This window comes from Entelurus aequoreus, linkage group LG08 (genome assembly GCF_033978785.1).
Source record: "Entelurus aequoreus isolate RoL-2023_Sb linkage group LG08, RoL_Eaeq_v1.1, whole genome shotgun sequence".
NCBI lineage: Eukaryota > Metazoa > Chordata > Actinopteri > Syngnathiformes > Syngnathidae > Entelurus > Entelurus aequoreus.
In genome coordinates this window covers 39,198,626-39,223,596 of record NC_084738.1, presented here as the reverse complement: position 1 = coordinate 39,223,596, position 24,971 = coordinate 39,198,626, and the positions used below count along the sequence as shown (strand labels likewise).

The following is a 24,971-nucleotide window of genomic DNA, read 5'->3' as shown; positions in this document are numbered from 1 at the left end:
AAACAATCGTGATTGACATTCTTACCAGCATCATGTTGCTTTATCTTTCACAGTGTTTTCAGTTATATAATTGTTGTTAGATTTTTCTTAGCGTTATCCTTTATTTATACTTTGTGCTTATGGACATTGCCGTTCTGCGTGAGCCATTATTGAAAGACTCTTTTTGAGCCCGCCTCTGTCTCAGCCACTAGAGTCAAATGCATGTGGCTGTGAAGTACACGAGACAAAGGTAGGTCCTACTCGTCTCTTTGTTTTATTGATGTTGACATATTCTTGCTTCAAACGTATTGCACTGAGCAGCCAGGACAGTAATACATGTACACCTTTCCTTTATGTCAAAAAGTAAAATTTCCGGTTCCATAGTCATCTTCCTCCATCAGTGATACCCTTCATCATGCAAAATACAAAAACATCAAAGAAAAATCAAAACACACCTGTGGTGTAAACAATTTAAATCAGAGTTGTCAAACAGAGTCCAAGGGCAAGAGCACTATATATAGATGTATATTATATAGTATCTAGGGCTGATATGTCGATTTTATCGATATATTCCAAGTTTTTTGTTGCAGACGATTTAAAGAATAAAAAATGGATTTTTTCTCCTCTAGCTCTGGCATATTTTTTGCCCCTCAGGAGCTTCCAGAGCTTGCGCCGTCCCCTAAGCGCTATATAAATATAATTCACTTCACTACTTCCTTAGCGGCACATGTAGCAAAACATGGCTAATGCTAACGCTAACGAGAGCGAGACGATTGTTCCAAAGAAAAGAAAAGTGTTGTCAATACTTTGGTTTTGCGGCAACAGACGTTGCAGAGTTTGTTTCAAAAAGGCAGCAGCAGCACGACAAACTTGTTCCAGCATCTGAAACAGAAGCATCCAGCCGAGTGCAGGAAATACATTTCTTTACGAGGCGAACAGGACGCAACAACAAACTAACTACTGGCTAAAAACCCCCTTACGATGGTGGAATCCTTTACAGAAGGTATGTAAGATCATGCCATGTGTGATGAGAAAGAAGCACAATGTAGAGCGATACTAAAGCGGTCGCTCTGCACACCACTAAGATGTGTGAATGAAAAAGGCTGCATTTACTTTATCTACTTACTGCAACAAACTATAGTACTCTCAATGTTTTACTTCATTGTTTATTTGGATACAATGCATATTAGTACATTTTTATTTACAGAAGTATGTTATTCAAGAGAGAAGTTTGCACTTCATTGATCACAATGTTGGAGATTATTTGCACGTATTGTGCAATGCTACATTTTTGTTTACAAAAGTACTTCGTTCAAGCAGTATTGCTTCCGAAGCGAAGCACTTAATTATTTTTTTTGAAAATTATCCCATAAAAAATAAAATGTATATCTGGTCTAAAAAGAACAAATTAGAATGTTGGTAAGAGTAAGATGCAGTGTATGCAATGTCATTTCAACTTATTAGTTTTTGATTACATATGATGCACACGTTGAAAGTAAGTTGGACACCTCTGCTTTACAGTAGATGCACAAAATAATTATCTCTTGAGCCTTGAGTGTTATACTGACATGTTGTGTGCCAAATAAACTACATTTTACTTTTTCTTGTGCAACTTTTAAGGGATACAATGGGTGAACTGCAAAGTGTACATCTTTTAAGGGGCCCTACTATGCAAAACCAACTTTTCTTACCTATTAGTACCTGTTTTTGTGTATTTAGGATCTACATAAGTCCTGAGCATTTGAAACGAAACCATGACGGCATTGCAGAGATATTTATAAAACAGTCTTGCCTTCATTTCATACTTACTTCCAAACGAATATTTTGGAATTCGCCCAGAGTCGTGATATTTTACAATACATGGTAGAGTTTCACCCGAAGAGATTTACGCGAGTCCCACATTGTAGTCACTTAGTTCCTTATTTTTCGTTATCTTCTTGATGTGGGGCAGACTGTCTCGTACATGCACATGCATCCTCCGCTGTTGCCATTTCTAAAACATTGTATGTACAGTTTGAACTTATATCTGACAATGGATTCAATATGGAAGTGCTAAAAACTGCAACATGGCTGACGGGGTGGAGATGCAGTCGAAGGGGGCTTGGCCTGGAGGACTTTGGCATGTAAATATGACCATCTACAAAATGAGGTATCCTGAAAGCGGCTTCAAGATGTTCTGTAAAACTTAATTTATGCAAAACTTTGGCCAAAGAACCATTACATGTTATGTAGACCACAAGGAAGTGTTTAAAATGTTGAAAGAAATCCTAATATGACCCCTTTAAGAGCATAGGGTTTTGAAGGTTTCACTGTAATTCTTCCCTACAGTATTTCTATCATTAAAAAAAATGATACAGGTGGTGCTGTGTTACGACCTTACCTGCTTGCGTGCTCACTTTCATAAAATAACACTGTGCCAAAACAAAAAGAGAACTACTGTAGTTACGTAGGCACATGAAAACATAGGTGCGTGTCGCTACACTGAGGAAGGATAACATAAATGGGTTATACTTGTATAGCGCTTTTCTACCTTCAAGGTACTCAAAGCGCTTTGACAGTATTTCCACATTCACCCATTCAAACACACATTCACACACTGATGGAGGGAGCTGCCATGCAAGGCGCTACCAGCACCCATCAGGAGCAAGGGTGAAGTGTCTTGCCCAAGGACACAACGAACGTGACTAGGATGGTAGAAGGTGGGGATTGAACCCCAGTAACCAGCAACACTCCGATTGCTGACACGGCCACTCTACCAACTTCGCCACGCCGTCCACATAACTTTTTCTTTTTTCTGTAACTTTTTAATCTAGGTAAACTTTAGGGATAAATTCAGACTTACACTAAATCTCGATATACATTGTCGCCGTAGGAACGAAACTTATACGCAGACTGAGGACCTCTTGTATTAATATTTGTTTCATGGTATATGACGAGCTGCTATGTGATTGTATGCCAATCAATAAGCAGTAGAAAACAATCAATGTTTATGAAGAGCAGCAAGATGGCAGAAGCCTCCAGGTTACATACCTTTAGGTATCATAACTTGAGAACCAATGCCGGTTGCTTGTTGCAACACACAAAGAACAGGATGCTATAACCCAGACTTGCTTCCATTAAACAAGGCACTGGCAGCAAAATGAATAATTGGAATCCCTCCCCGCTCACGTTTTACTTATCCAAGCATCATCTTTTGAGTAGGGAATCATTCTCTGGGGAGCAGCTGGACCAAGAATAAGGCTGTTTTTTCTCTCCAATTTACAGGGCAATGGAATCTTTCAAAACAGAGCTGATTGGCGGATTGATTTAACGTGTGAGTATATGTGAAAGTGTGTGTATGAGTGTGATGCATATGTTCCCTCTGGAGTATATTAGCACCTCCCTTTAACACTTTGCTGTGCTGTGTATAACCAGGGGTGCTGTATGCTTGTACACTGGAAGGATGCACCTATCTGGGGATACAGGACGTGAGATTGCAAGATTATGTCCATCCCTTCCATGACCACTTTATATGCAGAAGGTGTGTAACAATATACATGAGTGAATAATACATTGGGTTACAGCCGGGGTGCAGCGGGGCATTCGGACATGGCTCAGTAATACAATTACTGTCAAGTTGGAGTAAATCGGAGGGTAGAGGGGGAAACAGAAGAGGGAAGCTGTAAAGAGAGTAGCTTGAATAAGAGTTGACACCTCGAATGACAAATGCATTTACAATGTACGATGACAAAGAGGAAAAGATATCATAAAGTACACCACAGTCATGGTTTGGTATGTACCTTGGTTTTAAGGTCAGGGTTGGGTTCATTTTGGGTAGAGTAAGGCAACAAAATGCAAAATAATAAAACTGTTTTAAAAAAGGTTAAAAAAGCTGGCAGTTATTTTTTTTAATTAAACAAAATAACGAAAATATAATAAAAAATACATTTTTACAAGAGTTTATTGGGTGTCTTTTTATGCTAGCGCAACAATGTTCGAACAGTGTGAGTGTTATTTTATCCATCCATCCATCCATTTTCTACCGCTTATTCCCTTCGGGGTCGCGGGGGGCGCTGGAGCCTATCTCAGCTACAATCGGGCGGAAGGCGGGGTACACCCTGGACAAGTCGCCACCTCATCGCAGGGCCAACACAGATAGACAGACAACATTCACACTCACATTCACACATATTTTGGTAAAATCCTCACTGGTTGAAATGCAGCATTAACAGTTTAGGCTTGTGGCCCCCTTCCCCATCTTGGGTAAACAATGGTGGCACAACTCTTTATCCATTTACAGAAAAAAAGACATATATATGTATATATATATATATATATATATATATATATATATATATATATATATATATATATATATATCTGGGACAGGCTCCAGCACCCCTGTGACCCCGAGAGGGACAAGCGGTAGAAAATGGATGGATATACAGTACATATATAATATATATAATATATATAATATATATATATATATATATATATATATATATATATATATATATATATATATATATATATATATATATATATATATATATATATATATATATATATATATATAATTTAAAACAATTTTTGAGCACCCTCCAAAAATTAGTGGGTCTATGGTGACAGCCAACAATGCACGCAAAATTCTCATTCGAATAGTGCAGCCTGCACGTGTTATCATAATTGTACATGCAGTCTTAGTAGATCACACGCACCACGCCTACTAATACTACATGCAATTTTATAGTTTGCAAACAATGTTTAACGTGTACTATTTTTATCTTAGTAGATCAAGCAGATAATGTATACTGTGTGGAGAATCGGTACACCTCTGTACTGAACCGAAAGTTGCAGACTGAAAAACCTGATTATGAAAACATGTAGCGACCACACTTTTCTCCAAATGTGCAACGAGCTGGCTCACCTTGTAGTCCATTTGCTCAGAGCAGTTAAACACGTAGACCATGATTCCAAGTGCTCGCCCCAGGTCTTTGGTTGTCTCAGTTTTCCCTGTTCCTGCAGGGCCGGCCGGAGCGCCGCTCATAGTCAGGTGGAGGGACTGAGTCAGGGTGATGTAACACCTGAATGTAAAGCAGATACATGTGTCACCTCGAAGCATTGGAGTCAGCCAGCCAGCCACCAGAACATAAAACACCCCTGGAGTGAATTAACTGACTGCCCTTTCATTTGAAACAAATCTGACACCGACAGAAGTGCACAGCATATTCTAGAAGTTGACTTGAGGGTTAGCATTGCCGATAGCTTTCTTCAACTGTTGTTCCTGGTTAAATGAAACAGTAAGACTCAACAAAGTCAGTTACAACAGCACTCAGAAGAGTGCAGACCAAGTCCACTGGAAGTGTGTTTAGTTTGTGCCTAACCATGCTAACAAACAATCTGTAACACAAACCAGCAAACAAAATAATAAATAATTAATAAAGTTTACATTAATGAATGGTTATTAAATTGTGATTTATATAATTTGATGAATATAGATAACAGGTTATGTAATTTATCAAAAGGTTCAAGATGGCGGCGCTTCACGGCGGCAGCTTCTTGCAAGCGTTCTTGGAAGTGTAGACCGATTTGGCAAAAATACCCGTCAATTCAGTCAATTTCATGGCTGGCTCACAGCGTGTTCACTCCGTGATCACTTACGACCGACTTACGATTCTGGATGTGGAGAGATCGGGCCATTTTGGTCTGAAAGATGCGTGTACGGTGGACCTACTCGCTAGCTTGGGAATTCTTCGCGAACTACATCCAGCAGTGGCCTTTGAAGCAGCGGCGTCCACTACCAGCGGAGACCGTCAACGAAAGAGACGTAAGCGGTGCGCTCGGAAGCAGAAGCGGGGATGTCGGGCGGGGCTAACAACAAAGCTAAAGGCGTTGTTGTTAGCGGGGCTAACGAAAAAGCTAAAAGCTAATCCTCAAAGAAGCGCTAATAAGGAGTCTGTTAAGCTAGAACTAGCCAGTGCCAGGCTGGATAATCCCTGCACACATGGCAATTCTCCTAGAATAATATACAACTCACATAATGTTTTTTCTGCGTCAGAGGTGGACATACATTTTACTGAGGTGACAAACAATCTAAAAATTCCTGTCATATCAATTCCTAAATATGGTCGAAATTATTTAAAGTGCACTATGCATAATAAACGTAACATTATTAATATTGCTACTACGGATACTTTCAACAAAAACTCCTCAAAACAGCCCACTACCTATAATATGGGCTTTTTAAACATAAGATCATTGTCTTCCAAAACGTTATTAGTTAATGAAGTCATTAGAGACAACAATCTTGATGTCGTTGGTCTAGCCGAGACCTGGCTCAAACCAGACAAATTTTTTGCGCTGGGTGAGGCGTCTCCTCCTGGCTATACGGGAACGCATATTGCCCGTCCCATTAAAAGGGGTGGGGGTGTTGCACTAATATACAACAAAAACTTTAGCCTTACCTCAGACCTATATAATAAATATAACTCGTTTGAGGTGCTTACTATGAGGTTTGTCTCACCGCTGCATCTGCACCTGGCTGTCATCTACCGCCCCCCAGGGCCCTATTCGGACTTTATCAATGAATTTTCAGAGTTCGTTGCTGATCTAGTGACGCACGCCGACAATATAATCATAATGGGAGACTTTAACATCCATATGAATACCCCATCGGACCCTCCATGCGTGGCGCTCTAGACTATAATTGATAGCTGTGGTCTTACACAAATAATAAATAAACCCACGCATCGCAACGGTAATACGATAGATCTAGTGCTTGTCAGGGGTGTCACCACCTCCAAAGTTACGATACTCCTGTACACTAAAGTAATGTCCGATCATTACCTTATAAAATTCGAAGTTCTGACTCATTGTCAACAAACTAATAATAATAATAATAACTACTATAGCAGCCGCAACATTAATGCTGCCACAACAGCGACTCTTACTGACCTACTGCCTTCGGTAATGGCACCATTCCCAAATTATGTGGGCTCTATTGATAACCTCACTAACAACTTTAACGACGACCTGCGCAACACCATTGATAGTGTAGCACCGCTAAAGCTAAAAAGGGCCCCTAAAAGGCATACCCCATGGTTTACAGAAGAAACTAAAGCCCAAAAATTATCATGTAGAAAGCTGGAACGCAAATGGCGTGCGACTAAACTTGAGGTTTTCCATCAAGCATGGAGTGATAGTTTAATAACTTATAAACGCATGCTTACCTCAGCTAAAGCTAAATATTACTCAAATCTCATCCACAACAAAAATGATCCTAAATTTTTGTTTAGTACAGTAGCATCCCTAACCCAACAAGGGACTCCTCCCAGTAGCTCCACCCACTCAGCAGATGACTTTATGAATTTCTTTAATAAGAAAATTGAAGTCATTAGAAAAGAGATTAAAGACAATGCCTCTCAGCTACAACTGGGTTCTATTAACACAGATACGACTGTATATACGACGGACACTGCCCTCCAAAATAGTTTCTCTCTCTTTGATGAAATAACATTGGAGGAATTGTTAAAATGTGTAAATGGGACAAAACAAACAACATGTTTACTTGACCCACTTCCTGGGAAACTTATCAAGGAGCTTTTTGTATTATTAGGTCCATCAGTGTTAAATATTATAAACTTATCACTTTCCTCTGGCACTGTTCCCCTAGCATTCAAAAAAGCGGTTATTCATCCTCTACTCAAAAGACCTAACCTCGATCCTGACCTCATGGCAAACTACCGGCCGGTGTCCCACCTTCCGTTTATCTCGAAAATCCTCGAAAAAATTGTCGCACAGCAGCTAAATGAACACCTAGCATCTAACAATCTCTGTGAACCTTTTCAATCCGGTTTCAGGGCAAATCACTCTACGGAGACAGCCCTCGCAAAAATGACTAATGATCTATTGCTAACGATGGATTCTGATGCGTCATCTATGTTGCTGCTTCTTGATCTTAGCGCCGCTTTCGATACTGTTGATCATAATATTTTATTAGAGCGTATCAAAACGCGTATTGGGATGTCAGACTTAGCCTTGTCTTAGTTTAACTCTTATCTTACTGACAGGATGCAGTGTGTCTCCCATAACAATGTGACCTCGGACTATGTTAAGGTAACGTGCAGAGTTCCCCAGGGTTCGGTTCTTGGCCCTGCACTCTTTAGTATTTACATGCTGCCGCTAGGTGACATCATACGCAAATACGGTGTTAGCTTTCACTGTTATGCTGATGACACTCAACTCTACATGCCCCTAAAGCTGACCAACACGCCGGATTGTAGTCAGCTGGAGGCGTGTCTTAATGAAATTAAACAATGGATGTCCGCTAACTTTTTGCAACTCAACGCTAAGAAAACGGAAATGCTGATTATCTGTCCTGCTCAACACCGACATCTATTTAATAATACCACCTTAACATTTGACAACCAAACAATTACACAAGGCGACTCGGTAAAGAATCTGGGTATTATCTTCGACCCAACTCTCTCGTTTGAGTCACACATTAAGAGTGTTACTAAAACGGCCTTCTTTCATCTCCGTAATATCGCTAAAATTCGTTCCATTTTGTCCACAAGCGATGCTGAGATCATTATCCATGCGTTCGTTACATCTCATCTCGATTACTGTAACGTTTTATTTTCGGGCCTCCCTATGTCTAGCATTAAAAGATTACAGATGGTACAAAATGCGGCTGCTAGACTTTTGACAAAAACAAGAAAGTTTGATCATATTACGCCTATACTGGCTCACTTGCACTGGCTTCCTGTGCACCTAAGATGCGACTTTAAGGTTTTACTACTTACGTATAAAATACTACACGGTCAAGCTCCTGCCTATCTTGCCGATTGTATTGTACCATATGTCCCGGCAAGAAATCTGCGTTCAAAGAACTCCGGCTTATTAGTGATTCCCAGAGCCCAAAAAAAGTCTGCGGGCTATAGAGCTTTTTCTATTCGGGCTCCAATACTATGGAATGCCCTCCCGGTAAAAGTTAGAGATGCTACCTCAGTAGAAGCATTTAAGTCTAATCTTAAAACTCATTTGTATACTGTAGCCTTTAAATAGACTCCCTTTTTAGACCAGTTGATCTGGCGTTTCTTTTCTTTTCTTTTCTACTCTGTTGCCAACCCGGGGTGGACCGCTAGCCTGTTCATCGGATGGGGACATCTCTACGCTGCTGACCCGTCTCCTCTCGGGGTGGTTCCTGCTGGCCCCACCATGGACTGGACTTTCGCTGATGTGTTGGACTTTCACAATATTATGTCAGACACCCTCTCGACATCCATTGCTTTTGGTCTCCCCTAGAGGGGGGGGGGGGGGGGGGGGGGGGGTTACCCACATATGCGGTCCTCTCCAAGGTTTCTCATAGTCATTCACATTGACGTCCCACTGGGGTGAGTTTTCCTTGCCCGTATGTGGGCTCTGTACCGAGGATGTCGTTGTGGCTTGTACAGCCCTTTGAGACACTTGTGATTCAGGGCTATATAAATAAACATTGATTGATTGATTGATTGAAGATGTTTATCAGGATTCCTTTTACTTTGTAAACATTTTGAGTTTGAACTGGATCATATTAGTACATTATTAGACTTATTTGCTTAAAACATTGTATAATGTAACTTTACATACTGATATGCTATGTTAAGTTATGTGTTGTGCTACATTTGTTTGAAGTTTGAATTACAAATGTACCAAATCATTGAATTTTAATATTGTGTATGCGATAAGGGTTCAAATATTCTAACAGTAACCAACATTATGTATTGTCAAATTTTACCTTTTTTTAACACGGTAAGTAAATGATATGCATTATATATATATATATATATATACACATATATATATATATATATATATATATATATATATATATATATATATATATATATATATATATATATATATATATATTTATTTATTTTTTTTACACAGTATGCATGTGTCATCAGTCTTTGATGAAAATACATGCTTAAAAATTAGGTTATTACATCTCCAGTATACCTTACTGCTAAAATCCTACATTTTCCTTAAATCTTTAAAGCATCAGCAGTACTTTGCCAAGATGTTCATGTAATCCTTTGACTCCAACCAACCTACTACAGTTTGTATGCGGTCGCTTAAAAATATGTCTGGGAAGAGCAGTGGACAAAATCTCTTGATGAACACAACCCGGGAGTCTCAATCAGGCACCGCCTGACGGACAAATCAGAGTGCACAATGGCAGACGATGAGGATCAGTTGGAGAACAAGCAGTCTTGAATCAAATCACACGAAAAATTGATATGCTGCCGTGGTAAAATACAGTGCTATGTCGTTGTATGCTAACAATCAGAGGTCCTTTATTGTCAATGACAACCTTTTTAACTCCTAAAGTCATAGATATTACACACCAGATATTTAAATAAATGATAAATGAGTTATACTTGTATAGCGCTTTTCTACCTTCAAGGTACTCAAAGCGCTTTAAAAGTATTTCCACATTCACCCATTCACACACTGATGGCGGGAGCTGCCATGCAAGGCGCTAACCAGCAGCCATCAGGAGCAAGGGTGAAGTGTCTTGCCCAAGGACACAACGGACGTGACTAGGATGGTAGAAGGTGGGGATTGAACCCCAGTAACCAGCAACCCTCCGATTGCTGACACGGCCACTCTACCAACTTCGCTACGCCGTTGAAGATTTTTTTCAAAAAAGTAGCGCAATGATTACTTGTACAGATGAATAAATATATTAAATACAAAGTAATTCCGTCAACAATTCTAGTATGTCTGGGGAAAGTAACTAACTATATTGAGTTACTTTATAAAAGTAATTTTTCCAACACTGATAACAACCTTTGTTTAAAACTTGATTTTCAATTATTTTTATCAACTTGGCTCAGGTGACGGGCGTATTCTATATTTGTTTTTTTTCCTCTAAATCAGGGATTGCCAATTACTCCTTGTTTCCGTGGTACTATGCACAACTGACAACAACTATAATAATAATAATAATACTAATAATAGATTTCCATCCATCCCTCCATTTCCTACCGCTTATTCCCTTCGGGGTCGCAGGGGGCGTTGGAGCCTATATCAGCTACAATCGATTTTATTTGTAAAAAGCACTTTACATTGAGTAAACAACCTCAAAATGCTACAATATATTAAAAAAAATAAAAAAATTTAAAAAAATAAAAATAAAAAGATAATAAAAAATAAAATAAAAAATATAAACTAGAACAGCCAAATAGCTAAAATTAGTATGCATATATCTAAAAAAAAGGCTTTTTTAAAAAGAAGGGTTTTTAAGCCTTTTTTTAAAAGCATCCACAGTCTGTGGTGCCCTCAGGTGGTCAGGGAGAGCGTTCCACAGACTGGGAGCGGCGGAGCAGAAAGCCCGGTCTCCCATTGTTCGTAGCTTTGTCCTCGGAGGTTGGAGGAAGTTAGCCTGTCCGGAGCGGAGGTGTCGTGTGGAGGATTTGGGGGTGAGTAGTTCTTTGAGGTAGAGGGGGGCATTTCCATGGAGGCACTGGTGGGTTAGTAGGGAGACTTTGAATTCAATCCTGAGTGGAACAGGAAGCCAGTGAAGGGATTTGAGAGTTGGTGTGATATGTTCATATTTCCGCATTCTCATCAGGATCCTAGCAGCACTATACTGTATGTATTGCAGCTTCTGGATGTTCTTGCTGGGGATCCCAACAAGAAGTGCGTTGTAGTAGTCTAGCCTGGAGGAGACAAAGGCGTGGACGAGCCTCTCGGGATCAGAGAGAGTGAGTGAGGGGCGGAGTGTAGCAATGTTCCTGAGGTGGTAGAAGGAGGTCTTGCACAGTTGTTTTATTTGAGCCTCAAAGGTCAAGTGAGGGTCCATTCTAACACCCAGATTAGTGTTACAACTAAGTGTGTACTCACACTCGGTCAGTGGTTCCCAAAACGGGTCATGCGCCCGACGACCCAGCAAGTTTGGAACGACGATAAAGAAAGAAAATCCGCATGGATAAAGAAAAAAAACAATTCAGTATGTCAAAAGCATGGCTAATAATGGGTGAGGTCCTTCAGCAAAATTTAAAAGTGACGATGAATCTTTCTATCAAAATTGTACGTTGGAGTACTATCAACGTCTGACAGCATTAATACGAACAATTTAAACACCTTCTAGAACAGTATATTCCACTAAATTGTTTTGAGGGTCACATTTCCAAAAAGCTAAGGACTGAGGAGCCGGCCGCAGTTACCTCCTCAAAATCAGTCTTATTTTGTATATTCCGGAGCACTAGCGTCCTCTACAGTAGACATTTTATTTAGGTCTATTTGTTTTGTCAGAGTTACAGAAGCGCTCTACTGTTTTTAAGGACATTCTACATGTACTTAAATATGATGCACACTATTTTTTCCACTGAACTGGTGAACCACCAGCTGAGTAGCCTAAATGATGAAAAAGAGGGGGAATTAAATTGTACCAGGAAGCTTTTTTCAACACGTTTTGAAAACGGTACCAATGCAGATTGGCACGGTAGTAACACAGATACCCTCGAAAGGCGGCGCAGTTTTCCAGTCTCTAATTCGCATCAAACCACAGTGCCTACGTGTAGATGCTTGATGAGCCCATAATGCTTACGTGTTACCGTTTTCACCTCATGAAGGTCCGGAAGGAAAATGTGACTGGCAGATTATAGCGGTGTTAAAACCTCATTGCATACTGAACTACTACATGAACTGTATGCACACTCCCCTTAGCCCTCGGTAAACATCTAATTACTGTTGCGTACGCACTTCTACTGCATATGATAAAAAGAAGACAATGACCAGTGTCTGAATGACCCATACTTTAAAGCCCCACCCTGGACTGTTTTGTTTAAAATATACACAACAGGGTTTTTGTTTTTTTTTGTTTTTAGAAAGCCAGCTTGCTGATTTTCTGCTCCTGCTCCCAGCAGCTCACAAAGAGAAAGGTAATGCTGTGTAATGCACCCGTTTTTAGAGCTTTAAAAAAAGGTAGTGCTACTTCTGCATGTACTGGCAGCAATGATGCTGCTGCTAGTAGTACATCAGAGACAGCAAGCAGCATACCTTTGGTGTCAGCAAGCACTGCTACCCATGCTGCTCCCTCCATTCCCCCAACTCGTGTTGCCCCAAAGCTGCCTGCTCAGCTACCCAGTGTCTTAAATTGCGCCATCTCCGCCAATACTGGTTAGCTACCCAAAGCGTGCATTTGGTACAACACTGAGATCAATCAACCCTGCATGGTACCGCACATGACCATGGCTACAGTATTCAGTGGTGTGAGACGCCTGCTTCTGTTCCCCTGTTGGAAATATGGCAGCACTGTTAATGAGATTTTGTTTTTATCTCAAATGCTTTTAAAGAATGGAAAGCGGCACTTGACTGAAACAAGGAGATACAAAGGCATGTGTCCAGCCATATTCATGTGCATATTCAACCGTATGGACTCAAAAGCAGAGGCTACAGGAGGAACTGTTGACTCCCTGTTGGTTGGTAAAACACATCTTGAAAAAATGTTTCTATGTCAAGAGTGTGAGCAGTGCTGTTAAGTTTCTATGTCTAAATGAGTTGGGGCGCTGTGGGACTGCAGAAACATTCAGGCATGATGCAGCTGACCTGATGATAAACTAGTTTGAGAAGAATGTATGTGTATTATTCATAAGACTATTGCACCTTTCAGTTCTGTAATATTGACTATCGTATGTGAAGTTCTACTTTTGGTGAACTTTTATTTAAGAATTGGGCCATCCAGATAAAATTGAAGATACATGTTGTGTTGATGGTTGATAAAATGTGAATGAAGGATACTTGATTGTATTTTTCAGTTTACCCCCTGAGGGATTGCCACCTTATTGTGGTCAAGGGGTTTGCGTGCCTCAGTGACCTTAAGAGCTTTACCAGCAGGATCTTAGTCTTTAGGTGGGACACCCAGCTTGACAGGTCTGAAGGTAGAGACCTGACAAAGTACAACCCACTTCTCCCCATTGGAGTTGGACACACAGCTAACAATCAAATTAACTAACAAGAAAACATTGTTACTCCTGTATAAGCACATAAAAAGTGCTGGAGCATGATGGAGCAGTGTGTACACATGATGCACCCATCATATTTCTGACTGCCCCCCACCCATATATGACTGCCCAGAACCGGCTCTGAAAATGCAGACTAATCACATAAAGAAAAAGTTGAAATTCTACTTTAATGATTGCTAATACAAATGGGAGAGTCTTAACACAGTTTTATGAGCATTACAGTTTATTGGTGTCTGCTGAGCCACCATTGTCATTATACGATAATGGAATCAGCTCCTGAGCTTTGATTAGAGAGGCTGATTAGCAGTGCCGGTGATTGCTTCTCCAACAGAACCTGTCAGGACTAACAAACATTTTGCCAATGTAATATCAATAAAACCAGCAGCATCATGGATGTGAACTGATGGAAACGATCAAGATTGTATTGATCAGGGTGATGAACACAACAGTTTGCTTTACATACCAGTGGAGCGATGATTTTACCATGTTGCTTGTTATTAAATTATCTTTAAAGAAAGGGGAATATTAAAAGGCATGAAGCAAGACAAATGATCCCATCTTTATACAGTCTATCAATTAAATATCAGTGCCAAAAGGCCTTATGACAGTTTCCTGAAATAATTGCTGAAATCTCACATTCTGGCATCAGAAGCTGGATTTGAGCAGCATTTTTTAAGTATTTTAAAGCTGCAGTATCAGTTCATCCTTTTTGCATTCCTCTGCATTTCCATTGTGTCTATAAGTAAAATATGTCTGATATGATGCAGCAGATCTGGAGCTCCTGGATCAAATATTGACGCAAATATTATATCAAAAACATTCCTACTGTTCTTGATTGACCCCTTTAATGATACCGCTGTAGAAGGAGAACACTCCACTGATTGTAGTCTGCATGGCAAGAGTTGAAAATAAATAAACTGAAGAAACTGCACTTTATGTTGTAAAATTCGATTCAGATTTGTCCATTTTTCATGTCATCATATTATTATTTGTAATGCGTTAGCTAACTAATCAGAGTTCTGATTGCATGCAGACAATTTTTTGGATGTATTCTGGTTTATACCTATTCCACACCATTGCTCTATTTTTATGTACATATTTTGATAAAAGTTAGGCCCAGTGCAACATATGCTATGGAGATATCACCGGTGACCGAAGCACCTACTGCACTTGACAGCCAGCCTGCCAATGCAATGATAGTTTAATAGTTTAACCTGTACAGGTGAGTGATAAATAAACAGTCCTAAAGCTTTTATCAATTACTCAGTATCCTTTTTTAAGAGCAAATAAGCAACCCACTGTGCAGATATGGACTGGACTCTCACTATTATGTTAGATTCACTAAGGACTGTACTTAAAGGTGGGGTTACCCACATATGCGGTCCTCTCCAAGGTTTCTAATAGTCATTCACATCGACGTCCCTTATGTGGGCTTTGTACCGAGGATGTCGTTGTGGCTTGTGCAGCCTTTTGAGACTTTTGTGATTTAGGGCTATATAAATAAACATTGATTGATTGATTGATTGATATCAAAAATGTATGAAAAACTCCAGAATACAAAGGGATATGCTTTACTTCAGTATAGAGGTCTTATTAAGGGTTTGCGTGTCTATATGTACATCAATGGGGTAAATTGACACAGACGTGTGCAGATTGTAATGGGCCAGGATAGACTTAAAAGTCCAGGGCCAAATTGTCCTGACATGGACAGCAATGTCTGTATAAAATCTGCATCCATCCATTGGACTTTGGGCAAGGGGTGGGGTACACCCTGGACTGGTCACCAGCCAATCACAGGGCACATACAGTATGACAACCATTCACACTCACATTAATGTCCATGGATAATTTGGATAATGCCACAAGTCCCACTCCAATCATTCTGGAAGATGTAGCGGTAGAGGAGGTTGACAGTTTTACTTATCTAGGCAATATTGTTGACAAGCATGGGGGAAAAAATGCTGATGTAAGGACAATCATGAGACAATATATAGAGCAACCGTTCATAAATCAAATAACTTCTCTAAAGGAACCTACATTTGACTATTCAATAGCAATGGAAAGCCAGTACGTTTCCATGCACTAATTTAGTCTGATTTCTCAAATAATTTGGCTTCTTCTATTTTCACACTTACATGTAATGTGCCGGTTTCATGATCTATCTCAAAGATGACTGTTTGCCATATTCTAAATACTTTTAGTACGCAAGAAGGTGATTGTGATCATTTCTGTTTGTTCAGCTATGTGGGAATGTAAGTAGAGGGAGATGCTCCATGCTAATAAGTTAGGCCTGTCAAACTCTGTATAACAGATAATTACAACTTTCCACTGCATCCATTTGGTGTTGTTGATAATGCTTTAATGTGTTCAAATGAGATCTGTTTTTGTCTTGCGGTTATTATGATCATCAGAGACATAAAAAACGATCACTATTTTAGAGATTAAGGATAGCGCGTCCCAGCTCCAACTGGGTTCTACTAATGCAGATACAAATGTATGTGCGACGGATAATGATCTCCAAAATAATCTCTTTTTCTTTGAAGAAATAAAATTAGAGGAACTCCTGCAACCTGTAAATGGGACAAAACAAACATGCTTACTTGACCCACTTCCTGGGAAACTTTATCAAGGAGCTGTTTGAAATATTAGGACCATCAGTGCGAAATATTACTAACATAGCACTTTCCTCTAGTACTGTTCCCAAAACATTCAAAACAGCGTTTATTCATCTTCTGCTCAAAAGACCTACCTCGATTCTGACCTCCTGGTTAACTAGCGGCCGGTGTCCCAACTTCCCTTTATCTCGAAAATCCTCAAAAAAATTGTTGCAGAGCAGCTAAATGGACACTTAGCGTCTAACAATCTCTGTGAACCCTTTCAGTCTGGTTTCAGGGCAAATCACTCGACAGAGACAGCCCTCGCAAAAGTCACTAATGATCTATTGCTAACTATGGATGCTGATGCGTCATCCATGTTGCTGCTACTTGATCTTAGCGTTGCTTTCGACACAGTCGGTCATAACATTCTATTAGAACGTATCAAAACACGTACTGGTATGTCCGACTTAGCATTTTTTTGGTTTAACTCCTATCTTACTGACTAGATGCGGTGCGTCTCCCATAACAATGGGACCTCGGAGTATGTTAAGGTAACATGCAGAGTTCCACAGGGTTCGGTTCTTGGCCCGGTACTCTTCAGCATCTATATGCTGCTGCTATGTGACATCATACGCAAATACGGTGTTACCTGTTACCTTTCACTGTTATGCTGATGACAGCCAACTTTACATGCCCCTAAAGATGACCAACACGCCAGATTGTAGTCACCTGGAGGCGTATCTAAATGACATTAAACAACAGATTTCCAGCAACTTTTTACATCTTAACTCTAAGAAAACGGAAATGCTGATTATCGGTCCTGCTAGACACCAACAACTATTTAATAATACCACCTTAAGAGTGTTACTAAAACAGCCTTCTTTTATCTCTGTAATATTGCCAAAATTTGTCCCATTTTGTCCACCACCGACGCTTAGATCATTCATGCGTTCGTTACGTCTTGTCTCGATTACTGTAACGTAGTATTTTCGGGTCTCCCTATGTCTAGCATTAAAAGATTACAGTTGGTACAAAATGCGGCTGCTAGACTTTTGACAAGGACAAGGAAGTTTGATCATATTACGCCTATACTGGCTCACCTGCACTGGCTTCCTGTGCACTGAAGATGCAACCTTTTATTACTTACATATAAATTAGTAAAATATCCAGCTCCATCCTATCTTGCTGATTGTATTGTACCATATGTCCTAGCCAGAAATCTGCGTTCTAAGGACTCCAGCTTATTAGTGATTCCCAGAGCCCAAAAACATCTGCGGTCCCTTCCAAGGTTTCTCATTGTTCACATTGGGTTGAGTTTTTTCTTGCCCTGATGTGGGATCAGAGCCAAAGGATGTTGTTGTGGTTTGTGTAGCCCTTTGAGGCATTTGTGATTAAGGGCTATTTATAAACATTGATTGATTGATTGATGGATATTTTGGTTAACTGTTTTAAATATTTACTGTTAATACAAACTACACCGTGAATTTTTTAGAATTGCTGGTTTACATGTCAAGGACGTTTAAATTGTTGTTTATGCATGTTTAATTCAGACATCATAAAATAAAGTATGAATAATGATCTTGCTTGTGGATGATTTGAATAAATGAGATTGAGGCTGAGACGTTTCATGTGATCTACCGTTATTTACCATTCTTGTTTATTAACTGTATGACTAAAAACACAAACACATATTATTTTGACTTTGCAATAATTCCAATGTGTATACAAAAAGTTTTAGTGGCAAAGTACAGCTGTTTATAAGTTTCACACCATCGAGATGTGCTCGTGTCATGTTCCGTATTTAAAATGTTTTCTTTAAGAACATTCCGACACTTATTAAACAGGTAGGTTTTTAGTTGATCGTATACTTTACAAATACTGTCTTATTTGAAATTCTAAATATTTTATTGGCGTAAACAGTCTCGCTGACCTCCTGGCTTGTTCTTCTTCGCTTGTGAATAAAGTAGTCAAGAGTTGGTCACTCATGAAGATTGCTGCACAAATAACTCACTACATGCCAGAGAGAGCTGGTTTCCAATCGCATAGTCTATGTGTCCATCCATACATTTTCTACCGCTTATTCCCTTCGGTGCTGGAGCCTATCTCAGCTACAATCGGGCGGAAGGCAGGGGACACCCTGGACAAGTCGCCACCTCATCGCAGGGCCAACACAGATAGACAGACAACATTCACACTCACATTCACACACTAGGGACATTTAGTGTTGCAAATCAACCTATCCCCAGGTGCATGTCTTTGGAGGTGGGAGGAAGTCGGAGTACCCGGAGAACATGCAAACTGCACACAAAAAGATCCCGAGCCCGGGATTGAACTCAGGACCTTCGTATTGTGAGGCACATGCACTAACCCCTCTATCACCGTGCTGCCTCGCATAGTCTACGTGTTTTCTTTTTTTTTAAAATAAATTAAATCAACATAAAAAAACACAAGATACACTTACAACCAGTGCACTGACCCAAAAAACCTCCCTCCCCCATCCACACTCATCCACACTCATTCACACAAAAGGAGCTGTCTCTTTCCATTATTAAACTCATGGTTCCTACAATATGGAACAATACAGTCTGCAAGGGATACAGTCCTTAAAGCACACATGATTGTTAGTCTATGTGTGTTAATCCAATCTATAAAGAGCCAAACAAAATCAGATTAAGGTGCTTACTGTATATGTGTTGTAGAAATCTTATTTGAAAGCCAAATCATTTGAGAAATCAGACTAGCTGTGCACATGGAAATGTACTGACTCAGTGTTGCTACATAGTGCTGAGAATTGGAGAACAACAATAACTAAACCTTTATCAACTCCTTCTGCAATGCTGATGATCCATTGGCCAATCAGTAACGAGAAACCGTGGCAATGCACAAACCAAGAACCGGCTGATAAAACTATTCTACAGAAATACTGAAGTTGGATTGGACACAACCATTGCAAGCCACAAGGAACGAGGAAGAGAGGATGCCTAGAAAACTCCTGGCGCTGTGACCTCCATGACAAGAATGAGAAACCCCTTGGACCAACTATGTAGAATGCTCAGGACTGTGATAGCTAGAGGACCCTTAACAATCTAAACCCCAGGAGGCATAACAGGCATTTATTATGAAGATGAAATTACAATAGCATTACACTACTATAAGGTCCGTGTTTTTCGGAGTAGCTGGAGAAAACCCCCAACAGCATGTTAAATTAAAACCATGTACAGGGGTTATTTGGATAATATGTATTGATATATTATAAGAAACATGCTTTTAAGCTGTTTCACAAGTTGTGAATTACATTGTCAGACAAAATGTACCTTATCTTGTGGTTAATTGTGAAAATGAAAGCCAGTGGCAAACAGTGGCTCCCAACATATGGTGTTGTCTTGTCCCATGCCAGTTGATCCAGTCCCCAAATCCTACTGTTTGTAATTTGTTCCGGCTTCAAACAGAACTCAGGTCAATTTGACTCATCTGAAGGTGCATAATCACACTCTGTCGTTTACCAAATTCCTCAAACTTATCAGCAATTCCTTGGAAACATACATTTATGAAAACAACAAATATGTTGCCCAAGTTCCCCAAGTGAGTTAGTCCAAAATATTCCACGTTCCCCGGACATCACTATGATCCAGGTGAATATTACTGGAATCACTTAATTTCATGTTATCATGTGCCAGCGAGAAATATAACAGCAATGCCAGCACTCCGCAGTATTGCCATGCTGTTAACTGCCTTAAGAAAATGTCCCAATTAATTTAGTTAATTCCATTATTCATACAATAAGAATCAAAGGTGACATACATTATTGTTAGTAAGTCTCAGGAGCACTTGCAATTGTTGTATTAAGATAAATAAAGTATTTGGGCCTTGTCACTCGCATGATTTGTTTGGCTTAGCCATTTGGCTTCTTGACATAACAATGTAACTTATTTTGTGGTAGAGACCAGCCCTAGAGAACTCTAATGTATGGGTGTTGGAAACCTGGCCCTAATACCAAACCTACGCTTTCTTCACAAAAGGCTTCATCGAGCATCACCACACCATTAGAACAAATAGGGGATTTAGAGAAATTGGTATAATGTGTTTGTAAAGGGATAATGTTATGTAAACTTTTTTTGTCTGGTTTTCATTTTTTATTATAACCTTATGGATTGTGTGATTAACAGCTACCATATCAAGTTGATTATAATTTGGACATAAATTGGCTTCTGAAATTAAGAAGCAAATTATTCTTCCTTCATCTCATTTTTTTTTATTACTAATAATGACATTATAAATCCAATGCTTGATTTTGGTGTTTTCATGCCATACTCAATAAAAAATAAAAACATTTTTGAAAAAGCAGGGACTTGTGGTGTAACTGGGTTAGTTAGAGGGAATTACAAAGTCAATGGTGATTATGTTGTTGAGGGGCAATGGAGCTGGTGGAGAATAACTTCTGGGTAAAAGTTGGCAGGAGGCTAAAAGGTGCCCACAGATTTGAGCATACTATGGGTGCAGAGCCTCAGCACAAAATGTCCATAGTCATCGAAACCATAGAGATACAATATTGCCTCACCTTACAAGTCTAATCGGTTCTTCTTTGACAGCGCTCTTAAAGGAGCCCTATTATGCAAAACCAACTTTTCTTACCTATTGGTACCTGCTGTTGTGTATTTGGGATATGTATAAGCACTACTGAGATTTTTATAAAATAATCTTGCCTTCCTTCATAATTCCGCCGTCTGGAATATGCTCCTTTTGTGACATATTTTCCGTGTATGATGTCAGCGGATTATCAGTATAATGGTAGGAAATGTACTCAGAGTGCCTTCTGCACGTCCACGATTATTGTGGTCAATAAGCTCTTTTCTTTGGTATCCTTTTGTTGTGAAGCAGACTGGCTTGTACATGGACATTCATCATCTGCTGTTGCCATTCCTAATACAAAGTAGCGTATAGTTCTAAATTATATCTGTCAGTGGAAGCGCTATAAACTACAACAAAAATGGCGGGGAGAAGATGCAGTCGAAGTGGAGGCACATAAATAAGACCAGCCCACAAAACGGTGCATTCCGTAGAGACGGTCAGAAAGCAAATTAACAGCAGTCTGTAAAACATAATCAACATTTTGACTAACTAACCATAATTACATGTTATGTAGACCAGTGGTCCCCAACCACCGGGCCGCGCGATTGGTACCGGGCCGCACAAGAAATTAAAAAAAAAAAAAAAAAAGTTTAAATTTTTTTTTTTAATGAAATCAACATAAAAAACACAATATATACATTATATATCAATATAGATCAATACAGTCTGCAGGGATACAGTACGTAAGCACACATGATTGTATTTATTTATGTAAAAAAAAACAAAAATTGTTTTTTTTTAAATACACCCCCCCCCCCCTCCCCCCACCACCACCGGTCCGTGGGACTAATTTTCAAGCGTTGACCGGTCCGCAGCTACAAAAAGTTTGGGGACTGGGACCACTGATGTAGACCACAAGGAAGTCTTTTAAATGTAGACAAATCATAATCTATTGAAATTAATTGGTTTTGGCAACCCCAAAACAGAACACTTTTAACATGTAAAATCCATCCATCCATCCATGTTCTACCGCTTAGCCCTTTCAAATGCCTTTCAAAGAGAAAAAAATAACTTTTAGATGACAAATATTGTATAAAACCAATACAATAGATCACAGGTATCAAAATCAGGGCCCTGGGGCCACATCTAGCCAGCCACATCATTTTATGTGGCCCGCGAAAGCCTGGAAATAATGTGTCTCAATAAGGCACTTAATCTTTATTGATTAAAGTATTTCAAATGTGATGGAAAATGCATGCATATGCAGTTCCTAACTGGATATTGTACATGAATACAACATGCTATTCTAAACTTTTTTTTTTTGTCATTAAAACCCTTTTCAAATACATGTTTGTCATTTTGACTTCTGATTCCAAAGCAAGTTTTCCATCAATTTGTTGGTAAACAATGATGATAATCAAATGAAGGGGTAAGTGTGTAATAATCAGTCCCTCCAGGTTTTTGTGGGATTTTTTAAAGATTGGTGTGGCCTAAAATGCCTGGTTTTGTAGCAACATTTCGGAAAGTTGCCCCAGTGATGCAGGGTGACATTTAATTGATTGGTTGTGTTGCGTTTGTGTGCTGCTGGGACAAATTCCATTGACGAAAATGTCGATGATTGGCCGAAATGTGCGGCAAAATTGTAAGGATTGAAAAAAGTTGCATAACCATGCATAATTTGCCGGGTTTGGCTGAATTTGCGTGAATTGGTATGATAGCAACATCGCAAAGTCCTGGAGGAACTACATTATGAAGGGGCCATCTGTGGGCTTCTATGACTGCAATGTGGCCCAGGACGACAATGAGCTTGACACCCCTGCAATAGAATGTAGTACTAACAGCTACGGTAGATTTATGAAGTAATGTAATAATAATTTATAGCATTTATCTTGGAGAGTGGGCTTCTGTGGTGTCTGTTTTTAGTCTCAAGAGGCAAAGCAAAAGGGTACAGATGTAGTTTTGGCCCAGCTGTCATAACAATGATAATCACAATAAAATGCTATTCTATACTATTTTAACAGAACTAAACTGATTATAGTCCCTTTTATTGTCCATATTTGTTTTTGTGTAATCTATTATTTTATTTATGGTATTTTATTCTGGCTTGTCCCAAATCTTATCTGATTGTGATGTTATATTTTATATATATTTACTTAGAGTGCATTTACAATTTTCCAATCTTACCAATGTTTGCAATGCTTGTTATGTGGTAGGTCTTTGTATCGCATGTCTAAGATTTTACTTGTTCCTGCATATTTAATGGATGTCCTGATCTTACTGGCAAAATAACCTAACCTAACTACCATCAGCAGCAGTTTTCCCATGTTTTCAGGGATTAAAGTCTGTGGTTTAGATATTATTTTAACATTCTTAGCTGGTGTTAAACTCACTCTGCTTCAGTATGGTGTGTACTACCAGTGATACGCTCAAATTGCTTCGCTAAGTTGCTGACACACACGGTCATGTTTTTTATACATTCTTTTTTTAACCCAATGAATATCATTCATTTCTTCTCAGCATTGTCCTTCACACTCACCATGGTGAGAACAAAGTTATGTCTATCTCTAGCTGTAAGCTAATTCTAGCGAGTAAGACCAATGTTTTGTAGGGATCTTACGGGGTTCACTGTGGCAATTTCAAAACCAACTAATGGCAAGGATGTTTGTAACTAAAATTGTTATTTTATTTGTTAAAGCATAACAATTAGTTGAGAGACTCTTTTAAATTGGGGTACTCTTATACTGAGGTTACATATGACACACCCTTTTGAGCTGTGTGAACAGAAGATGGCTGTCACTTTAAAGGCCTACTGAAAGCCACTACTACCGACCACGCAGTCTGATAGTTTATATATCAATGATGAAATCTTAACATTGCATCACATGCCAATACGGCCGGGTTAACTTATAAAGTGCAATTTTAAATTTCCCGCTAAACTTCCGGTTCGAAACGCCTCTGAGGGTTGACGTATGCGCGTGACGTCAATCATTGAAACGGAAGTATTCGGACACCATTGAAGCCAATACGAAATAGCTCTGTTTTCATCTCATTATTCCACAGTATTCTGGACATCTGTGTTGGTGAATCTGTTGCAATTTGTTCATTGCATTATGGAGAAAGAAGCTGAGCAAGCAAAGAAGAAAGTTGTCGTTGCGAAGTGTCTATTTTGCGAGGGAAGTCAGCAACAACACGTACACAGCCGGCGCTTGTTTGTTTACATTCCCGAAAGATGCAGTCAAGATGGAAGAACTCGGACAACAGAGACTCTTACCAGGAGGACTTTGATTTGGATACACAGTTGCGATAACGTGAGTACACAGCTGCGCTTCCAAACATTTGATCGCTTGCTATAACTAGCTCGAGCTAGTAGCTAGGAGCTAGCATTAGGATTAATTTGTGGCATATTAAATATAAGCCTGGTTGTGTTGTGGCTAATAGAGTATATATATGTCTTGTGTTTATTTACTATTGTAGTCATTCCCAGCTGAATATCAGGTCCCACCCGCGCGCTTCCAAACATTTGATTGCTTGCCAGTACGTGCGTGTCATGTACGTAACTTTGATTAAATATATAAGCTTTATGAACCTTGGGTTAGGTGAACGGTTGTTTGGGCTGAGTGAGTGTGTGTGTTGTGCAGGTGTTTGAATTGTATTGGCGGGTTATATATACGGGATCCCGTCCATATTACCCGCTCGAGCTATAACTAGCTCGAGCTAGTAGCTAGGAGCTAGCATAACAAACACCTAGGTGTTTTTATGCGGGATTAATTGGTGGCATATTAAATATAAGCCTGGTTGTGTTGTGGCTAATAGAGTATATATATGTCTT

At 39.5% G+C, this 24,971-nt stretch overlaps 1 protein-coding gene across 5 annotated transcripts in view; it reads right to left on the bottom strand.

Annotated features, from left to right (window-relative positions):
* dnah9 (dynein, axonemal, heavy chain 9) overlaps positions 1-24,971 on the bottom strand; it is a 426,092-nt gene that overhangs the window by 315,191 nt on the left and 85,930 nt on the right. For all 5 annotated transcript variants that reach the window (XM_062056457.1, XM_062056459.1, XM_062056458.1 and 2 more), the window contains one exon: positions 4,889-5,045. In XM_062056457.1, coding sequence (XP_061912441.1) covers positions 4,889-5,045 — 157 coding nt within the window. The remainder of the gene's footprint in view (positions 1-4,888; positions 5,046-24,971) is intronic.